The 21,330-nt window shown below is 39.1% G+C and overlaps 1 protein-coding gene across 6 annotated transcripts in view; it reads right to left on the bottom strand.

Moving 5' to 3' along the window:
* Positions 1-20,688, bottom strand: part of NBEAL1 (neurobeachin like 1) — a 126,838-nt gene extending 106,150 nt beyond the window's left edge. For 2 of the 6 annotated variants that reach the window (XM_073306474.2, XM_073306478.2), the window contains exons 1-3: positions 20,449-20,686; positions 19,068-19,662; positions 2,529-2,620 (exon numbers count right to left, since the gene is read on the bottom strand). In XM_073306474.2, coding sequence (XP_073162575.1) covers positions 2,529-2,620; positions 19,068-19,118 — 143 coding nt within the window. In that variant the 5' untranslated portion in view covers positions 19,119-19,662; positions 20,449-20,686. The other 4 variants (XM_073306480.2, XM_073306479.2, XM_073306475.1 and 1 more) reach the window with 4 other exon arrangements.
* Between the last annotated feature and the right edge of the window lie 642 nt (positions 20,689-21,330).

Here is a 21,330-nt window from a genome sequence, read left to right as displayed (position 1 = left end):
GCATACAAGATTTAAAAGGAAATATATTTTTATGTGCAGAAAAAGATGTTCTTATAATCAGACCCACTTGTGATATTACCCATCCAGATAAAAATCTCAGTAGCGCCAACTCAGTCCTTCATGCCTCAGGGGCAAGTAAATTAGAGTTCCATTAAGTCAGTTGTGTTTTGGTCTTTTGGCTGATAAAATTGAAGTCCCATGTTCCCTTCATGGACATAAATCCCATGGCATTTTTCTTGAAAATAGGGTGCCTTAGTTTGTTCAAAATTTCCTCTCCCTGCCCTGTTCTGCAACACTCGTTCCCAGCTGCCTTTCACTCAGAAATGTCTATCAAGTGCTGCATGCATATGCAGTAGCTGTAAAGCATTTTGAGATCCTATCAGATGAAAGTACACATAGTGTCTTTCCCTCCCTCAACAATTCCTCATTTCAGCTTGCAGAACACAACCACTTCCAGGATCGAAGGGAGAATTAGCTTTTTATTAAAATGTACAAAGGGGAAGCAACTCTAGGACACACATTAGAGATTAGCTTTGGTACAAGAGAATGTCATGGTGTAATGTGCAGATTATAAAGTGATATCTCCATATTTATTTTGAACTATTTGTTTGATTCTTTTGTATTTCTTCTCTTTGAAATACTGCACCAAACAGGTTTCAGAGTAGCAGCCATGTTAGTCTGTATCCGCAAAAAGAAAAGGAGTACTTGTGGCACCTTAGAGACTAATACATTTATTTGAGCATAAGCTTTCGTGAGCTACAGCTCACTGCATCCGATGAAGTGAGCTGTAGCTCACGAAAGTTTATGCTCAAATAAATGTGTTAGTCTCTAAGGTGCCACAAGTACTCCTTTTCTTTTTGCACCATTAAAGTTACAACATTTTATAATGTATGACAAAATAAATCCAGAAGGATGTCACTAAGTGTGATTATATCTAAGCGCAAACAGGGACAGAAACAGCGATTTATTGTTAAAATGAACATAAACTGTCTCATAGTAGGATATTTATTTCTGGCCATCAAAACACAATAGTCACCTGCCCTCTCCCTTATTTTGCCTAGACATTTTCTTTCTACATCTGTTACAAAATGAGTCCAATCCTATACAATCCTACTCTTTTAGGTCACAACACTAATCCTGTCATTAATCACAGCAAAATACCAGATTTTATATTGAGCTCTTGAAACTATCACTCTGCACACTATCATTGTTTTGCACAGTTTATCCATATGTTTATGTTTTTTCCTTTTAATCTTCTGCCATGTGGCTACTGAAAAAATAAAAACAATTATGTAGTTCATGCACACTTCCAAACATTTCTAATTTAGTCCAGTTATTCCACTGTTAACATTTCTCATACTAAACTATATGTTATAGAATGACAATTTAGAAGTTATACACTTTCTAGGCAAAAAATACAACCTTATGGGGACACATCTTTGCCACACCAAAGCTAAACTGACAGACTATGCAGTACAAAACAGAACATTTTTAGTTTTTGTTATAAATTGGATATAATCAATTCTATATGAATATATTATATTCACTGAGAAAAGTATTATTACACATAGCTAAGAAAAAGTACACTTTTAATCTGCTAGGACCCAATTTCAGGGTTCAATGTTTCCTTGCAACAATTGTGGACATTGCTAATACTTAAATAAAACCTGATCCAACATTGATTGTAATGGATTTGGGACCAGAACCATAGTACAGGGAGCTTCATTCTCTGCATTAATCACTAGCACCTAAGACAGTGTAATATCAGCTATAGCACTATGGCCAACTCTCATGATTCCCACCCCGAGTATCACAGTATTTGGTTTTTCTTAAAAGCCCTAGTTCCTAAAACTTTCAAAAAAAAAAAAAATTCTAGCCCTCATGGCTGTGAAGAAAAGTTTGAGAACATGAGCCCTGAAGGCTCAAAAACCAGAAGGCATAAAAGAAACAAACATTTGTTATATTTTAAAATCTCATGATTTTTCAATGCTTCGGGCTAGTAACACTGCTGTTGCAGGACAACGTACAAAAGCCTGAACCAAGGTCTCAGCATACAAGTAAAGAAGCAGCTTATTTTTACATATTTTCAACTATATTAGACAAATTTAGAATTTTAGCTCATGCTTAATATTAAAATAATCCCAGAGATTAAATTGCAAAATTATATCTACTATCCAGATCTTTCCCTTATATATTCTTTTAAGCCATCAAAATATTATTTCACACACCAGGTTTTCTGCAGAGTACTTATTTCAACAACATACAAAGAGCTGTAATAAGTAAATTTCTGCTAACAAAAACAAATTTATGTTGATGCCATTTCCTAGTTTGATGCAAATACTGTTTACCTAGTTTTATCATTAGCAACCCAAATTTGACCTTTACAGAACGGGACTGGGAGTGCCAGTCAAGAAATACTGGCGTGGAACAAACAATTTTATTATATATATTTTAAACAGGATTTGGAGCCCAGACAGGTTCTCTCCAGATATCAAACACAAGATGAGCAGATCTGTATTTCTACATACCTAGTAGGAAGCTTCTCGAAGTCCACATCCAGAAACTGTTCATAGCTAGAAACAAAACTGTCCAGCCAAAGCTGCAAATAATCTGGGTCTTTCTGTAAAGTGAAAGGAACACATTAAGAAAAATTGTTCTGTAGGTCATCAGTAAACATAACTGTATGAGAAACGGTATTGTTCACAATAAAGAAAACATTTAAAAATATTACTTAAAAAAAGTAATGGGGAAAATTAAATTTGATGGGGAAAATTAAATTTTAGTCCCAAACCAAGAGACTTTCATTAGAAATTCTCAACCAAGTTGAGCTCTTTCCAATTGGTTACATGTCCATTTTAGTACTTCTCTGCTTCCTGGTATCAAACAAAATATTTTAGACAATCTACAACAAGCCTCAAATACTCACCAGTGGTTGTCAGCTTCCTAAAAGATGCTAATTTTTTTTAAATCAACATATCCTTACTAAAGAGATTTAGATAAAATGCTCTGTATTTTGCACTAGAGTTAATTAGGATGACACTAGATTCTTGTTTTAAGGAATGTAACTTTTTTTTGCCCCATATCCCACTTCCTGTATCGACTCAATTTGTCCTGTATTCCAGCAATAACTATGCAAAGAATCGTATATGGAATAAAAAAAATGTATAACATGTGCACTGTATATAACTTCATACCATGACCACTACATTGGGGAGTGATCTCTATTAAAAATATACTTTTCCATATTTTTCAAAGTGGTACTTCATCTCCAGGTAATAAGGGGGTCAACCTGAACAGGAATTATTTTTTGTTCCTCATATTATGATAGCACAGCAAAAGACAACTCTCAGAATTGTGCTGGGTGCTGTATAAATACTAAAATCATCCCTGCTGCGAAGACCTCATAATCTAAATAGACAAGACAGAGGGTGAGGGGAAAGACCAAGTGATCATAGAACGACTGGTTGACACGTTAGTAAATTAGTTTCAGTGTCTTATGGACAAAAAGTTTGTTGTGTAAAGGCATTAAAGACTCATTGGTAGCCTATTCTAAAGTAAAGTAAAAAACAACAAAAAACAAAAAACACACTATATACCAATACTGAATGGTGACTCACTCCCAGAAAAACAGGAGCCTTTGGCTAGTTTGTTTGTCTTTTAAAAAGATTCATTCATGTGCAATTTACAAATTAGTCACTACCTGCACACCAGTATGGAAAGAAGTAGACCTGGGACTAGCAGAGAAACAAAAACTTGTTCGTCTCGTTAGAGCATATTAGTTACATTCACTCTCTCTTGACTAGAGGCCAAATTCCATTCTCAGGGCACCACTAAGGGCAGTTTTAAGGGTTGCTGGCATTTCAGTGGGCGATGTCACTAAAGCTCCACCCCCCACCCCACCCCCAATACATTCCTATCTTCCTCTACATTCCTCCCTTACACTGCAGGGTTCAAAGTGAGTAGTTTGCAGAGGGAAAGAGGGAGGTAACCTTGGCAGAAACGTTGGAAGTAGCGTCCCCTGGGAAAGTTTGTCAGAATCTCTGTCATTTGGTGAACACTCATTTCAAAGGGCAAAAAGTTTGATTTTTCAAAAGTAAACTGATGAACCAGAGATAAGCCTTCCCTGGCAGGGATGCTTTCGCAATATCTAAACATACACATAGTGTAAATTCAAACATTCACATATTATTTATCATAAAATTTTGGCATTCAACTTATTTTTGTTCTGCCTTTTTTGCTTTTCCCATACTCTATTCCATTTTTGCGACAGCTGCACTTCTCTGAGACAACGCAGATCAAAAAGCTCAGGAAAAGCATGTAAAGTGGGAGACAAAACATTCTTAGTCAATGGGATACAGCTATGGAATAATCTACCAGAGGCGATCGGGCAAATCCAGTATGACCATCTGTAGGAAAGGCTGCAAAGGCTTCCTTGTTGAGAAAGCCTTTCTCCATAAGTAACACTTGTAGTATGGACACCTCTTTCTAATCCCAAACCCCTACCAGATGGGTGACACCTCCTAAAACAGGCAGGCACATAAACTGTTAATCATTTTCAAGATACTCTGTTTTATAGAGAAAATGTATTTATTCAGAACAAAAGCTGGTCACTTTGAAGGCTGGCTGGTCACTAGTTAACCCTGTCACTGCCCCGGGAGAGAATAGGATGGAAGGTCCTGAACTAAACTCAGACGTGCTAAAATGACCACAGTGAATTGCAGAAGGAATTCCAGCCTAAATCCCTGGGTCTGGAGGGAGAGAAACACAGGCTTCCACTCTGAAACAGGTGATGACTAGGGGCCTGAGACCTGAATGGAGTGCCCTGAAGGAGGCCACAATTTGATTTAAGGTGCAGTGCTATGATATATAGACAGATCTTTCCCTCCTCCCCAGTGCCTGTTCTTCTCTCTTTCCTTCCCTCTCCTTCTGCTTTCTCCTTGCATTGCATTTTGTTCTTCCTTCCCATTTAAGCTTTTCCAATCTCTTTGGCTCTTCTTATCCCCCTTCTCCCTCCCTCCCTCCCAATCTCACTTTCTCTTTTCTAGCTAAACACTCTCAGGCACTGTTCCCTATAAGCTGTGCACGTGCACACAGATCCTAAACCCCGCACACACGGAAACACACCGCATGCACAAAAATTTGTGCAGAAGAAATTTTCTGCACACACAGCCTGTTTTTATGTATTTTTAATTGAATTCCAATTTCCATCCAAAAGCAGCTTGACACAAATGAGTAAAAAAAAAAAATCTATTAAATAAGAAATGCCTCATTAAGAAAAGGAGTACTTGTGGCACCTTAGCGACTAACCAATTTATTTGAGCATAAGCTTTCGTGAGCTACAGCTCACTTCATCGGATGCATACTGTGGAAAGCGTAGAAGATCTTTTTATATACACACAAAGCATGAAAAAATACCTCCTCCCACCCCACTCTCCTGCTGGTAATAGCTTATCTAAAGTGATCACTCTCCTTACAATGTGTATGATAATCAAGTTGGGCCATTTCCAGCACAAATCCAGGTTTTCTCCATTTTCTAACATGATAGTAAAAATTAAGAACCTGAATAAACGTAAATTAAGCTATACAATTGCTTGGATACATGTATATAAACATAGTGTATCTTCCTGATTAGCAAAAACTACCAAACAGTGTAAATCCATATTTCTTTGCAAAGCTACATCTTTTAAATGGATATACTAACCAATGAGAATGAACCTCTCTTTAGAAAAATAAATAAAAATTACAAATGCAAAACAAAATTAAAATCAATTTTTAAATCAAGGTTTCAAACCTGCTTTCTGATTAAAATTATGATTAAAATTGATGATTTAAATCAATCCATTGTGGTATCCATCTCTCCTAGATGGGACCAGGGCAGCCAGCTGTTGGCTTGAGAAGTTGAATACACAGACAACCAAAAGTAAATGGTGGACAGGAATTCAGAAAGAAAATCCAAAAAGAAGTGTCTAAAAATAGCATAAAATGTTTTTTAAATGTTGCTGGCTTCAGATTAAACTATTATTAAAATATCAGATTTACTTTTCTTGATATGGTTTCAAAATTTTTAAATATAGAAGCTGTAGTCATTTATTCTCTAATAACCCTACAGCAAATCATTTTCAGCAAACACGTGGATTGACAGTCACAGGCATGTAAAGACTTCAACAAACAGAAAAGAGGGAAAAAGGGAGCCATTATTTCAGTAATTACTAGAGTATCATCTTGGTTAGGAGGGACAGAGTGATACTTTACAAATGGAAATCCATATGTTTATAGCTATGAATGTGTTCTTTAATTTGCTTAGCCTATAACTACAATAATGCTCACTGCTAGCACAGAAACTGGATCTATTTACTTTCCTACTGAAGGCACTGCTGTTTTGCTTGGAATCAATAAGCTCTTTTTGAAACGTAAAGTCAAATTACCGAAGTGATATTACACCGGACCCTCGCTATAACGCGCCTCTATATAATGCGAATTCAGATATAACACGGTCACGGCCATCGATCCCAAATTTAAGTACAGTACAATTTTTTGAGTACAGACGCAATAAATAGACCACTGAGCGCTCTCCTGTCGATTCTAGTATGCCCCCAGAACAAGGAACGCAAGCGCAGTCGACGGGAGAGCATCAACTATTCACGTAACTGAAGTTGCATACCTTAGATCGACCCAGCACAGAAGCGTAAACAAGCCCTAAGACGATTGCTGTAGGCCTAGAACACCATACAAATGTAATGTAATAAAAATTTACAGGTACAGTACCGTATTTATCTTTAGAAAGATGTCAGAAATGTTGGGCAAAAGGAAGGCTTACTCGGTGCAGGAGAAATTGGACGTTATCGAATTACCTAGAAATGGCGAAACTCAGGCAAAGATTAGCCGCGATATTGGCATTAACAAGTCCACCTTTCGTGGATGGCTAAAGAATGCTGACAAGCTCGGAACTTACATTCATAACCTGGATGAAGAGCATGGCCTTCAAAGAAAACGAGCACGTTTAACGAATGATGCCGACCTTGATTCTGCGGTGTACACGAGGTTTGTGCAAGAACAGCAGAAATGCATTCCAATCTCTAGTCTGCTTATAGCCATGCAAGCGGAAAAATCTGACCGGGAACTTCATGGCGAATTCAGAAATTTTAAGGCAGGTTAGCTATGGTGATTTCAGAAAAGACATGGAATCTCTCAGATTGCGGTTTTGGGAGAAAAACGCAGGTTTACTAGGGTTGAGCCACTTGGGACAAGATCTTTGGCTCAAGTACAATTGAGCCAAATGTTTGAGCCACTTGGGACAAGATCTTTGGCTCAAGTACAATTAATTCAATACAATCACATGGTTAGCCATCCCCCGTCTGCTACAGACAAGAAAACAAGTATTGCCCTCCACTGGTTCAGCCCCCCCACAATATAGTGTCTCACATCTGAAAGTTACCCAAAGGCTCTGCTAACAGCAACAGTGGTAGATGCCATGGAATAAGACTAATCTTTCATTCCATACTTAAACTTTGCTGACATCATCTTGCAAGCAGAAATCTGGAGTTGGCCTAGATCTATAATTCAGGCAACCATTATAAATAAATTTAATGCTGCTATGTGGAGATGCACCACACTCTCCTGACAAAAAACTATGCGGTGGTATACTATAGCATCACAAGGAGAAACAATACAAATCACTGTGTACAAACCAATGTCCTTGTACTAGTTTTCTCAACGAATGTAGGCATGCTTTAACTCTGAAATGAAATCGAAAGAAGGGAATTTGATTTGCACTGTGGAGGTGGGGGAATGGAGGAGCTGTAACTTGGTCAGACTTCACTATTTTATTTATTACTATTCTTACTACTGTTCAATTGATGAGACTACAAAGTAGGTCAACCTTCTACAAAAATAAGAGTTTTAGCAAAGTTTTTTGTGATTAATATTATTTATTTATTTTTATAAGAAAAAAAAACTCAGCTCTTTGTATCTTTGGCATTCAAATCCACAAGTCTATGGCCTAAAACAACTAATTGACCACCAAGAAAACTATCTCACATCGTTTGCAGGATAGGTTTCAAAAATTCCTCCATGTCATTTAATATATATCTCCATATCTGTTAGGAGTTTCAAGACATCTACAGTGTTATTTTAAGGCTCAGAATTCCAAGAGGTTAAATTAGAAAGTGGAAGTTAAATAATTATCTATCTACCTAAGTTTTTAGCAAGACAATTATAAAATGTTTCACTTGTTGTGGAAGCAAAAGTGGGTTCAAAAACATGCTAAGCTCTTTACACAATGATCAAGAAATGAACCACAAATACTTAGGACCCCTAATTCTAGGCTTTTGAGCTCAATGGGTTTGCACAGGGATAAAGAAGATTAGAATTTGGCCAGTAGCATTTACAGCTACTATGGCAACATTATTCACTCATCTTGAAAAAAAATGCAAGTCAGCTAAAGCAAAAGATATCTCAGATAATCTGGAAAGGAAAATGTTTCCCTGTTCTTGCCTTTCAAATATTTTTATTCCCCACCAAAATAGCATACATTAAACCTCCATTTTATAACACAGTCTCCTAATGGAGTAATAATATTCACAGCTAGCTATAGTTTAAAAAGAAATGTTGCCAGAACATACAGTATAGTGATTCTTACAGGGCACTTTAGAAGTCAATTGTGTATTTTACCACAGCAATCATTCCATTACTTCAGAAATCAGCTTCAAAATAAAGCAGGTTAGCCAGCGTGTTAGACTGCCTTATATAAAGTTACATTCTGTGAGCAAATACTTCTGTACAAATAGTAAATGTATTCTATTATACTAGATTTGCAGGGAAATTCTAGGTCTAGCAAGGCAGTCTTTAAACTCAGTAAATAATGCAATAGGAAAGTAAGCTTTCAATGATGAAATCTTAGGGTATGTCTACACTACGAAATTAGGTCGAATTTATAGAAGTCTTTTTTTAGAAATCGGTTTTTTATATTCGAGTGTGTGTGTCCCCACAGAAAATGCTCTAAGTGCATTAACTCGGCGGAGCGCTTCCACAGTACCAAGGCTAGAGTCGACTTCCGGAGCGTTGCACTGTGGGTAGCTATCCCACAGTTCCCGCAGTCTCCGCTGCCCATTGGAATTCTGGGTTGAGATCCCAATGCCTGATGGGGCTAAAACATTGTCGCAGGTGGTTCTGGGTACATAGTGTCAGGCCCCCGTTCCCTCCCTCCCTCCGTGAAAGCAAGGGCAGACAATCGTTGCGCGCCTTTTTTCCTGAGTTACCTGTGCAGACGCCATACCATGGCAAGCATGGAGCCCGCTCAGCTCACTGTCACCGTATGTCTCCTGGGTGCTGGCAAACACGGTACTGCATTGCTACACAGTAGCAGCAACCCATTGCCTTGTGGCAGCAGACGATGCAATAGGACTGGTAGCAGTCATCGTCATGTCCGAGGTGCTCCTGGTCGCCTGTGTGAAGTCGATCAGGAGCGCCTGGACAGACATGGGCACAGGGACTAAATTTGGAGCGACTTGATCAAGTCATTCTCTTTAGTCCTGCACTCAGTCCTATTGAACCATCTTATGGTGAGCAGGCAGGTGATACGGATTGCTAGCAGTCCTATTGCAACATCTTCTGCCGGGCAGGCAAGAGGGGAGGATGGCTAGCAGTCCTATTGTACCATCTTCTGCCGAGCAGCCATGAGATGTGGATGGCATGCAGTCCTTCTGCACCGTCTGCTGCCAGCCAAAGATGTAAAAGATACATGGAATGTATCAAAACAAGAAATAGACCAGATCTGTTTTGTACTCATTTGCAAACCCGCCCCCCGTCTAGGGGACTCATTCCTCTAGGTCACACTGCAGTCACTCACAGAGAAGGTGCAGCGAAGTAAATCTAGCCATGTATCAATCAGAGGCCAGACTAACCTCCTTGTTCCAATAAGAACAATAATTTAGGTGCACCATTTCTTATTGGAACCCTCCGTGAAGTCCTGCCTGAAATACTCCTTGATGTAAAGCCACCCCCTTTGTTGATTTTAGCTCCCTGTAAGCCAACCCTGTAAGCCCTGTCGTCAGTCGCCCCTTCCTGCGTCAGAGCAAAGGCAAACAATCTGCATCTGAGTTGAGAGTGCTGTCCAGAGCAGTCACAATGGAGCACTCTGGGATAGCTCCCGGAGGCCAATACCGTCAAATTGTGTCCACAGTACCCCAAATTCGACCCAGCAAGGCCGATTTAAGCGCTAATCCACTTGTCAGGGGTGGAGTAAGGAAATCGATTTTAAGAGCCCTTTAAGTCGAAATAAAGGGCTTCATCGTGTGGACAGGTGCAGGTTTACATCGATTTAAAGCTGCTAAATTCAACCTAAAGTCCTAGGGTAGACCAGGGCTTATAAACACAAATCCAAAACAAAGGACAAAGTAGCTAGAATTATCAGGTTATGCTCTCTTGAAGGACACGACAACTTTCAGAAGCAACAATATGAAAAACCAAATGCAATCCAGTGTTAACATTTGAATTAAGTTGAATACCAACAGGAAAATGAAATTTTTGCATTAGGAATAGGGTTTTTTTTAAATGGTGAAGGAAGTAGCATCAAGTTACTTTTGATTTATTTTGTTAAATTGACTAGGTGTAAAAATTTTAAAAGGACCTAAGTGACACAGAACCCTAAGTCTCATTTTCAAGGCTCCTAAATCTCACTGAAAGTCAGTGGGGATTGAGGGACTTAGGCTCAAGTCACCTCTGAAAAATTTACCCTGGTTTCAAATTGGCAATGTCCCTTGAAAACTCTTCCAGGTTTTCATTTATTCATAAATCAATTGCTTTTAGGTTTAACTATACTTAGATTTCCGTGATCACCTCATGAAACTTGCAAGAAAAACAAAGAAGAGGTTTCACTGTGCTTCCATCAAACTTCAAGATGGAATTAGAAGAACAAAGTTTGGTACAATTTTTATAGTTATATACAGGAAGTACCGAGTGCTATAAACAAAAGCTAGATCTGCCTGGGGCTACTTTCAGTGTTAACATTCCATGCTCTAAAGGCAAAAATCCCCAGCATGGCAATTCAGAATGCATGTCAGACTTGTCTGACAAGACACTTGTTTGAAGTCGTTAAATTTAGCTTGCAGTCACAAAACACTAAGCCTGGGTGAAGTTAAACAGTATGTGCATCTTCTTCCAGGTTTCAGAGTAGCAGCCGTGTTAGTCTGTATCCACAAAAAGAAAAGGAGGACTTGTGGCACCTTAGAGACGAACCAATTTATTTGAGCATCTTTTTTCAGTCATTCAAGTCTTCCAAAGTTGACTTCAGTTTGCACAGCCAAGAAGCTCTTCCCTGTATTTCATTCCTGGTGACCTTACCACAAAAGCAGAGCAGCAACTATTTTCCCCTGAGTTATTTTTAAATTATTAAAACAATTCAGACAACACTAACAAAAATTAATAGAAATAGAGCATTAAATATGAAACTGCGCTTAATTCACCTCCTACAACGAATAGCTTTCATTCTAATTGAACTTGTCTATCTAAAGAAGAACTTTATGATAAGTCTTTAAAACGGTTTTGGGTATTTTCTTTTATCATGGGATCTGTTTTTGTGGGGAGGGGTGGAGGGGTTAAGGAAAAAAATTTAAAAAGACAAAAAAACTGTCTCATTGTAAGACCCTTCTGTGGCCTTCATTTTGACATGTGTTAGAGGGCACAAACTTATTTTAAAACCTTTTCAAAACTTTCCATTCTTCATCTCAGCTGAAATATAAAAATATTACAATGGCTTCCACATGCTACAGTATTACAAGTAATATCTGTCCAAGTTTGAAAGGAACAGCAGCTAAAGGTGGCTATTAATATCAGCTGAAGGAGAAAAACAAAACAAAACACCAAACCACCCTGACAGTCTAAGCCCAGATCTTGAACTAGGTCTGTTTTGACTTGCATGTCAAGACACTTGGGTTTAATATTTAGTGACCTGTATTTTTAAAAAATTCATACAAACATTCTGGTCCACTTTTAGAATTAATTTTTTTTATTAACATGGAATTTCAACAAAACGTAAGACAACTTACAGTCTCAATAAAGCAAGTAAAAAGAAATACCACTACAAAGAATACCACTTAAAAACATTTTAGCTGAAACTTTCCAACAAAGTTCAGCCTGAGGCAGGCACCTAACTGAAAAGTTTCAGCCCAAATAGTTAAAGTTTGGCAAAGTTATAATCAACTGAAAGCTGGGACTTTTAATTAGAAGCACTGGGCAAGCTTAACTATCGGTGGTGCTACCAACACCGCCTATGCGTCTGCACCTACAGTAACCAGATGTGTTAAGTGTTGTACTATAAAACAGCTATTTTTGGAGTTGTGGTCACTGGAAAAAGTTTAGGCTAGGCTTGTATTCTTGTCCACATAAAGTTTCAATTACTCTTTCACAGAAGCCAGGATCTCTCTTTAATCTTTGATTGATGCTTCTGGACAAAATAATTCTTTTATTATTTCTTTTTATTCCTCGTCTCATCCTATATTCTTCCCACCAACTTTCACTCAAATTTATAGCTTTTTCTTATGGGGATGACAAATATCATGTGTCCTATATTGTGATAATTCTAAAAGGAGACTCAGACTACGAATCCTTAATCTTCTCTTTGGATTCTATAGATGTTTCTGACCTTATTGCCAACGTGTGTGACTATCTGCCCGCCCCCTTTTCAATTTTTTTTCCCCAGTAACATCTGCCTTTCATTTCCCATTGCTAGTTTTAAAATGTTTTATGGGATACTTCCACACGCTCTTGAGCATTTTCTTGTGAACATTATTTTAAAATAAAACTCCATTGGAGTCTCATTGCAATCAACCTCATCCATTGTTTGTTTCTGTCCAAAATTTTTGAACATGTCCTCAAAAATATTTTGTTCTTTTTTTCAACCTTATAATTTAAATCCTAAATAGTCTGGCTTTAAGGGTGGTTAGCTACCTGAAATTACATTATTTACCTTTTCGTAGCGAATTGACTTATTATCTGCCTTAATTTTATTAGCTCTTACTGGTGTACAAGAAGAATAGTGTTAACTATGTGATGTTTATTTATCACCCGCTCATACATATGTCAGGAGTCTACATTGCAGTGACTTTGTTCATATCTCTTCAATTGTTCTTTGTGTAAAGTTTTCAAAAAAGTACATAAAATCAATAGGATTTAGGCTCATAAATCACATAGGAGTTATTGAAAATCTCTTTTAGACAGAGGGTGGGAATAATACATTATTATATGTTCATATTGCAATAACACTAAGAGGTCTCAACCCATACTGAGATGCTAAAATTGAATATTGTTTGTATGAGGATGGAAATCAGGTTTAAACTTCCTTCCCCACACTTTTGCATGTTTGCTACTGTATTTTTTTTTAAAAGGTTGACTAAAGTTTTATTGGTTGGATCTTTTAGGCAGCTTTTCATTTTTGTCATTAGTAGGTGTTTGTTTCATTTTGTTTTACAAAGGGATAACTTCTTCCCCTTGTGTCCTGTTTCTTGCAACAGGAACAGCTTGCTACCTAAAGTGGCTGTTCGTCTTTCTGAAATTCATAACCATTTTAACAATGCCTACTGACAAAATTTTAGTTCACCCATAAAGCAACACTGTAAATTAATAGACTGTTGGCTAGCATTCCTTACAATATCTTTTTTTTTTGTTCCATACAAAATTAATTGGGCTATTTAATTTGTCATTCTTGTTATTTGAGTCAGTCTTGTATTACTCTAAGCAACTGCACCAGCAAGGTTTTATGTGGAGGACCAAGTTTAATATTTTACAGTACAAGAGTTTAATCATACATTAACCCAATCTTTACGCAGTTATATCCCAGTTGCTCTGATATTCTTGAGCTTTTGCACATTTGACCCCAGTTTCATGGTATGTGATGCCTTAAGATTCAGTGATTATTCTTCTAGTTTCTTCAACATTTGATTCTAAATCATTTTCAAGTTTAAATTTTTTTTGTCCTTTGAGTTGGATATTCCTTATTAACTTGTAAAGAACAATATTTATCAATTAATAAGGCCATACCAAATCTGTGACCATCTAGGAATTTCACAGTGTTGTCATTATACTGCACAGTAAGAACACTTGGAATTTAATATTAACAATGGGGACAGACTTTCAAAAGCAAAGGTTTCTGCCACCTGACCAAAGAAAAATTCCCATTAACTTTGTCCCAATGTTGGGACTACTGTGACCTAATTAAATGGTTCAGATTCATATAGTAGAGGGCAGGGGCACAAAACACATATTAGCCTGCTCGTTACAATACAATCATTTTATATTCATTCAAACAGCTACATGAATGATTATTTGTTTAAATCTCTTTAAGAAGTGAACTGTGACACTTTGTCATATGTTTCTAGAATTCAAGAACGACTTCTCTAAATGTCTGTGAAGTACTAATTTTGTTTTAATGTTTCATTAGTAACACTGTAGCTAGGAGAAGAACAAGGTAAGTTTCACCCACTCATGGTCACAGATAACTTCAAAAGAAAGAGTATTCACAAGTCGCTCTCTCTCAGCCTGACAAAGAGCCTATCCAGTAGAGATAGAAAAATGTTTTTATACACGGCACTGGTGAGACCTCATCTGCAATACTGTGTGCATTTCTGGTTACTAATGTTTAAGATATAATCAAACTGGAACAGGTGCAGAGAATGACTACTAGCATGATCAGAGGAACTGAGAACCTACCTTACAAGAGAAGCCAAGCTTCTTCAGTCTCAACCAAATGAAGGCTATCAGGAGATATAATTGCTGTCTATAAATACATCAGAGGGATAAACACCAAGGAGGGAGAGGAATTGTTTAAATTAAGGGCCACTATTGGCACAAGAACAAACAGATATAAACTGGCCATCAAACAAGTTTAGTCTTGAAATTAGATGAAAGGTGTCTAACCATCAGCGAAGTGAACTTCTGGAACAGCCTCCCAAGAGGACAGTGAGGACAAAAAATCTAACAGTTCATAAGACTGAGCTTGTTAAGTTTATGGAAGGGATGGTATGATGAGATTGCTTACAATGGCATATGGTCTATCTGCGACTCCGATGAAGTGAGCTGTAGCTCACAAAAGCTTATGCTCAAATAAATTTGTTAGTCTCTAAGGTACCACAAGTACTCCTTTTCTTTTTGCGAATATAGACTAACAGAGCTGCTACTCTGAAACCTGTTATTAGCAAATATCTCCAACGGTTGGAGATGGGACACTAGTGGGGGAGGACTCAATTACTACAGAAAATTTTTTCCCAGGTGTCCAGCTGGTGGATCTTGGCCACATGCTCAGGGTTATCTCATCACCATATTTGAAATTGGGAAGGAATTTTCCCCCAGGTAAGACTGGCAGAGACCCTGGTGCATTTTCTCTCTCTGCAGCACAGGTCACAGGTCACTTGCTGTTTGAACTAGAGTAAGTGGTGGATTCTCAGTAGCTTGAAGTCTTTAAATCAAGATTTAAGGACTTAAGTAATTCAGCCAGAGGTTAAGCATATTAGAGAAGTGAATGGGTAAGGTTCTGTGGCCTGCAATGTGCAGGAGGTCAAACCAGATAATCATGATGGTCCTTTCTGGCCTTAAAGTCTATGATATATCACCTCTAATTAAATGAATTGTGAGAAAGCTGATTTTTTTTAAAAATAGTTCATTTATACTTCTGTTGCTTTAAATAAATCAAAATCCTCCAAGAATATAGGTAGAGGCAAGAAAGTCTAGTCTAATATACAACTATTTTAAGTAATTAAATATTTAGTTTTTGTTACTTTATACACAGACTGTATGTAGAATGCTTATTTATTTGACATCAAATTATTGCTCTTTTATGTAGTATTTTGCGACATAAATCACGTTGTCAAATCAGCAATTACGCAACAAGGAAGACCCATGCAAATTAAAGTGAGGCTGATATGCGGGGGGAGCGTGTTTCACAAGGTTTAAAGTTAAATGTCAAAAAAGGTTATATTCTGGTTAAATTGCATACCTCTTACCACAACAATATAATTTTGCAAGAGCCAAGTTTGTTTTAGAAACGGAACTACAATATCATTGGTCTGAACGAATCAATTTCAATTACGTGGTTCAACCTGGCCTCACAATACGAAAGGCTGGTCTGATCACAAATCCATTTATTCCGTTTACAAACACACCATATTTTATACAGACACATACATATAAGACTTTACACAAAAATTTATCATTGTTTTATATAAAGAAGGGTTTATAAGTTTAACGGTCGGAATTAGTTATCTGAGAGTTAGGTACACTAACTCTCACTTTTGCATTGGGACATTTCATATGGAGGTCAGTTACAGTACATTCCATTGTCTTTTGGTACAGATTGCTGAGACAGTAGATTGTTTTAAAATGTCCAGTGGCAGATGGTGACTTCTGAAAGTAAGCAGGCAAAAGTGGCATGAAAAGTTTTGCTCAGAATCAATTTACAGAAACAGACAGAAGTCATATTATATTTGCCCCCAAATAAGATAGGCAACAACTACATTATCTTCCCTAAGGAACCTTCACTGAAAATATCCATGAAAGAAGCAGAAGACATGTTGGGTTACTTCCTCAGCTCAAGGTCAAGTTCATTTTAATTTCCCATAATAATGAGGATAAGAGACAAGAAGAGTGCCAATGGATGAAGACAGCTTGTTTACAAATGTGGCATCTAACCTGGACTCATTCTACAAAGATTTAGCTATAGCACTGGGCACAGAGGGTTGTTTAAATGAATTATTTAGTCCTTGAGAAAACTGCCAGACTGACAGCTCTGAATACTCAAGTCCTCTATTTTTCCATAAGCAGATGAAATAGTCAAATTAATTGAATTTATCATAGACATTACTCTGAGGTCTGAAGAGCATTTAATTGGGAGACAACCCCATAAGAATGAAGTACTAGAAGCAAGTACTGCATATAAAAGAGAGTTAGCACATTAACCTCTCAGCATTTGAGGATCCATACCTAAACAGTGGGAGCAGAGGTGTGATAACTAGATTATGTAGAGAACTGTTGTACTGGTGCCCCATGGGCACTTAGGGCCATATTTTCTTATCCAAATCCACTCCTTTGTTCCATGCAGACTGTGCAAAAGGGACAGAAATTTGCCAGGTCTCCTTTGCTGGGGATTCCTCCAATACAGAGAAAAAGAACGCTTTTAAATAATGGTGTTTTAGCTTTTTTTTTTTTTTTTTTTTTAAGACTAACTCACCATTTATTAAAACAGTCATCAGTCCACACCTTTCTGTCCAGGCCCGAGGCTTAAACACCAGTAAAATTTTAGATCTACAATTCCCTTTACACACACTATAACAATAATAGAAAAAACATGTTACAGCACAGACATCGCTAACCAAGACAGAGGGAACACGGTATACTAGCATTGTTATTGTAATGCAGATGGACTCTATGAAAATAAAGCAGAAATCTAGTGCTCACAAGCATCAGGTTTTTTTTAAATGACTGTTTATGCACAACCTATTTTTTTTTTTAAATAAAGGAAAAGCCCAAGAGGTCAGCAGTCTCACCTGTCACTGTTACCGGCAGATCAGAATTTTAGGATGGCCTTAAGATTCTCAATATGCAGGGTCTTTATAGGTTGAAATAATACAAAGGTAGCACTCAGTCTCTTGGAAAAGTATGTACCCAATATCTGTCACTCATGCTTGTATTGCCGACCTTGAAGTCTGTGATGCCTGTGGCCATCTACACTGCTATTTTTACCCTTGCTAGTGCAGATATGTCTGCCCGAGCTAAAGTCACACCTCAAGATCGTGGTGTAGACATATCCCTAATAGCTGGCTGACAGACGACAATGTTGCCTTCAAGTCAGTGACTGACCTACCAGGCTAAAGATTAAGGGAAAATGTGAGTCTATACAAGGGAAAAGACAATGCAAGAAAGCTCAGAATAAACACAGTGAAACCTCCTTGGGCAGAACTATATTACTTAATTAATTGGGGAAAGGCTTCTCTACTGGTTACAGAATGCCGGAGCACTGGGCTGCATGGCTGTGACCATATTTTGCCACCCTACATTCTTTATCCTACTTGTCTATAACACGGCAAAAGGATTTTTAAGGTGACCCTCTCCGTTTTTAAAGCCCTTAAATGTAGTCAGATCACATCCCATTAAAATCTTTGCCATGAGCTTTGTCCTGTGCTCTGGCATGACCAACTTTGTAGGAGCTTCACCACTGAAATTTAGCTTGATTACCTACCAATCCTATAGGCAGTGGTGCAGCCTGTGCACCCTCTCCATTCCTCACCACTTCATAGACAATGTTAATGTTTTCAGATGTTTCCCATTTAAAATTACTCTGTGCGCCTGTGTGGAAACTTCTGATTTGCAGAAATGATGTGCACTCCCAGCTGCCACTGAAGTCAACAAGATCTGTGCTTTGAACATACGAAGCACTACATAATGTTCAGTATAATGGGGATAACACTACTATCACTTCACTTCACAAGGATGCTTTGAAAATAAATTAATTAATTAATGTTTGTGAAGCACTTAGATACTGTAGTGATGAGCACCACTGGCTTTTCTATCTTCAGATCAAGGTTTCAAGAAGTAAATGAGGCCTAGGGCCACATGTTGAACAATGAGAAGAAAACAAAATATTGCACAGCTGCTAATTAAGTAGGAACCATCCATTCCGTGCACAGAATGAAACAACTCCTGTGGGAGAAATACTATGTGATCATAGGATAAAGACTATAATATTGAATATACAGAATTGTGCCAAATTAAGGTTGCACAGATAAAAGTTAAGATTGCCGGAACTAAAATTGAGTGCTAGACTTTGCAACCTTAATAATGTTCTTTTAATGCAGGGTTTGTTTGGGTTAGGTTTTGTGTAGTATATATTAAACAGAAAAAGAAAAGAAAATTTAAAGTCACAAATAATTTTATCTTAATTTTTGGTGAGTTATATAATTGTTTTGGAATCCACATAGAGCTATTAAATAAACATTCATGGGACAACAAAGCAAACTAATACCTCCTGCTATTGAGGTGTGCAAAGAAAGTTTCTAAAAAAAGAAAAATGAGAAAATAGTTACCTTGTTACAATAAAGCATCCAAAGTTCATACAGCCTTTCTCTGGATGCCATTCCTTCACTTCCTCTTCTCTCCTTTTCCAACAATTTGTGTTCAAGATCCTACCATGCTCACTTTATATTCCAAATTGTTCCTCCCATGTGTTTTTGCTTTTGTATCAGAATTCTGCCATAACCCAGGTGGAAACAATGTCAAGGATGAAAACAAATGGGTCTCCGTGTACCTCCTGCGTAAAAGATGCTGCACAATTCAACCCGTCAAAGGCAACTGTCAAGTAGCTCCTCTTCATCAATGGCACTTCAGTATTAACCTCTGAGAGTCAAAATAAACCTTTCAAGCTTATGTTGTGGGAAATAAATCCATATTTAAACAACCCTGGAGACCTCAAGAACTAGGTAGAGACAATCTCTATTTCTCTTATCAGTAACATTATCTCTAACAAGGAACCACTTGGTTTACAGCCTTCATGATCTTGTGTTTTGCAGCTGAGTTAAACAGGAAAAAAACAGGATAAAGCTACACAGCAGAGAGTACAATAGTCTTGGAGGTGTAGAGACAAAAAAAAAAAGCCGAACAATATTAATGTGGATAATTGACCTGCAGAAAAGAAATAAATAAATTATGAAACAAAAAACCAAACACAAATCGTATATGCTGTGCATCTTATTTCTAGACTCCAAGTTATTATAATCCTCCCATCATCCTAAAAGTTAAATTAAACTTCTATATTAAGTTTACAAATTAATAATAATAGTTTGTTGCCTGTTTATGTTGTTTTTTTTCCTCTATTCCCTGAGAATACACAGGCAACCAGAAGGCAGAACATCAGTAAGTTAAAACCCTCCCTCCCTCCCTATGCCCAAAGTCAGGCTCTCTCGTGAAAGACGCAAATTAAGAAGGAAACCTGCAGCTCCCAGGTCTAAGGGCCAAAACACAGCACTGCTTCCTAGTGTAGCCACACACAGCCCAAGAGTTTCCCCCTCCAACCGCAGCTGCAAAGGTAAGAACAGACTTCAGAGAACTACAAATTAATAAGAGCAGATAAAGGACAAGCTGGCAGAGACCTTGCCACAAACACCAATCTCTGCTTCCTCCCCCTCTGGCAGTTCCCACCCGTGCCACCATCCCCGCTCTCTGTCAGGCTCCCTCCCGTCCTCCTTCCCCGTCGCTCTCCCCCTCCCCATGTCTGGTGACCCCCTGCTCTGAATGCCTCTAGCCCCACTCCCCGCACCGTGTCCCCGGGGCAGCGATCTCTGGGGGCGAGGGACCGACTCCCTCCGACACTCGCCTCCTCTTTCCATCCGCCCCTCCGGCCTGTCAGCCCCCCCGGCTCTCACGTCTAGGCTCCGCCGGGCCCTTCTCCTCCCCACCCCGGTAGCTTACCCCGGGCGCAGGGGGCGGCCAGCCTGGGAGCGGCTCCTCTCAGCGCGCAGCCGCTAAAGCCGCTGCCCGACACAGCTCGGCTGGGCGCAGGGAGGAGGCTGGGCCCGGCCTCACCGCCCCGCCCACATTCCAGCGCAGCCGGCTCCCGCCCCGCCGGGCTCGTGGGGGCGCAGGCGGGAGGAGACGCCGCCGCCATCTTGACTCCTGGCAGGAATGTGCTCCGCGGGCGGGCAGGGCGTCAGGGCGGTCTCCCAGAGGGAAGGGCCTGTCCCAGGGAGCCATCCCATCGAGGCAGCCAGCACGCTGGCCCTTAGCCTGGGTGTTCCCCGGCAGCACATAGCGAACACGCCGCAGGCACAGCGGGGCGGGAGAGGGGCTAAGGGGGCGGGCCGGAGCCACCGGGGTTTCTTTCCGAGCGGGCGTGCCAGTCGAAAAGCAGACACCTGGCAACCCTATGAAGAGTCATAGATATTAAGGTCCGAAGGGACCATTATGATCATCCAGTCCGACCTCCTGCACAACGCAGGCCACAGAATCTCACCCACCCACTCCTGCGATAAACCTCTCACCTGTGTCTGAGCTATTGAATCATAGAATCATAGAATATCAGGGTTGGAAGGGACCCCTGAAGGTCATCTAGTCCAACCCCCTGCTCGAAGCAGGACCAATTCCCAGTTGAAGTCCTCAAATTGTGGTTTAAAGACTTAAAGGAGCAGAGAATCCTCCAGCAAGCGACCCGTGCCCCATGTTACAGAGGAAGCGAAAAACCTCCAGGGCCTCTGCCAAGCTGCCGTGGAGGAAAATTCCTTCCCGACCCCAAATATGGCCCCAAATATACCCAGGAAAGAATTTTTTGTAGTAACTCAGATCCCACCCCATCTA

Source organism: Lepidochelys kempii, chromosome 11, assembly GCF_965140285.1.
Source record: "Lepidochelys kempii isolate rLepKem1 chromosome 11, rLepKem1.hap1, whole genome shotgun sequence".
NCBI classification, from domain to species: domain Eukaryota; kingdom Metazoa; phylum Chordata; order Testudines; family Cheloniidae; genus Lepidochelys; species Lepidochelys kempii.
Note: the sequence above shows the minus strand (reverse complement) of the source record. Positions and strands in the feature narration are given on the sequence as shown.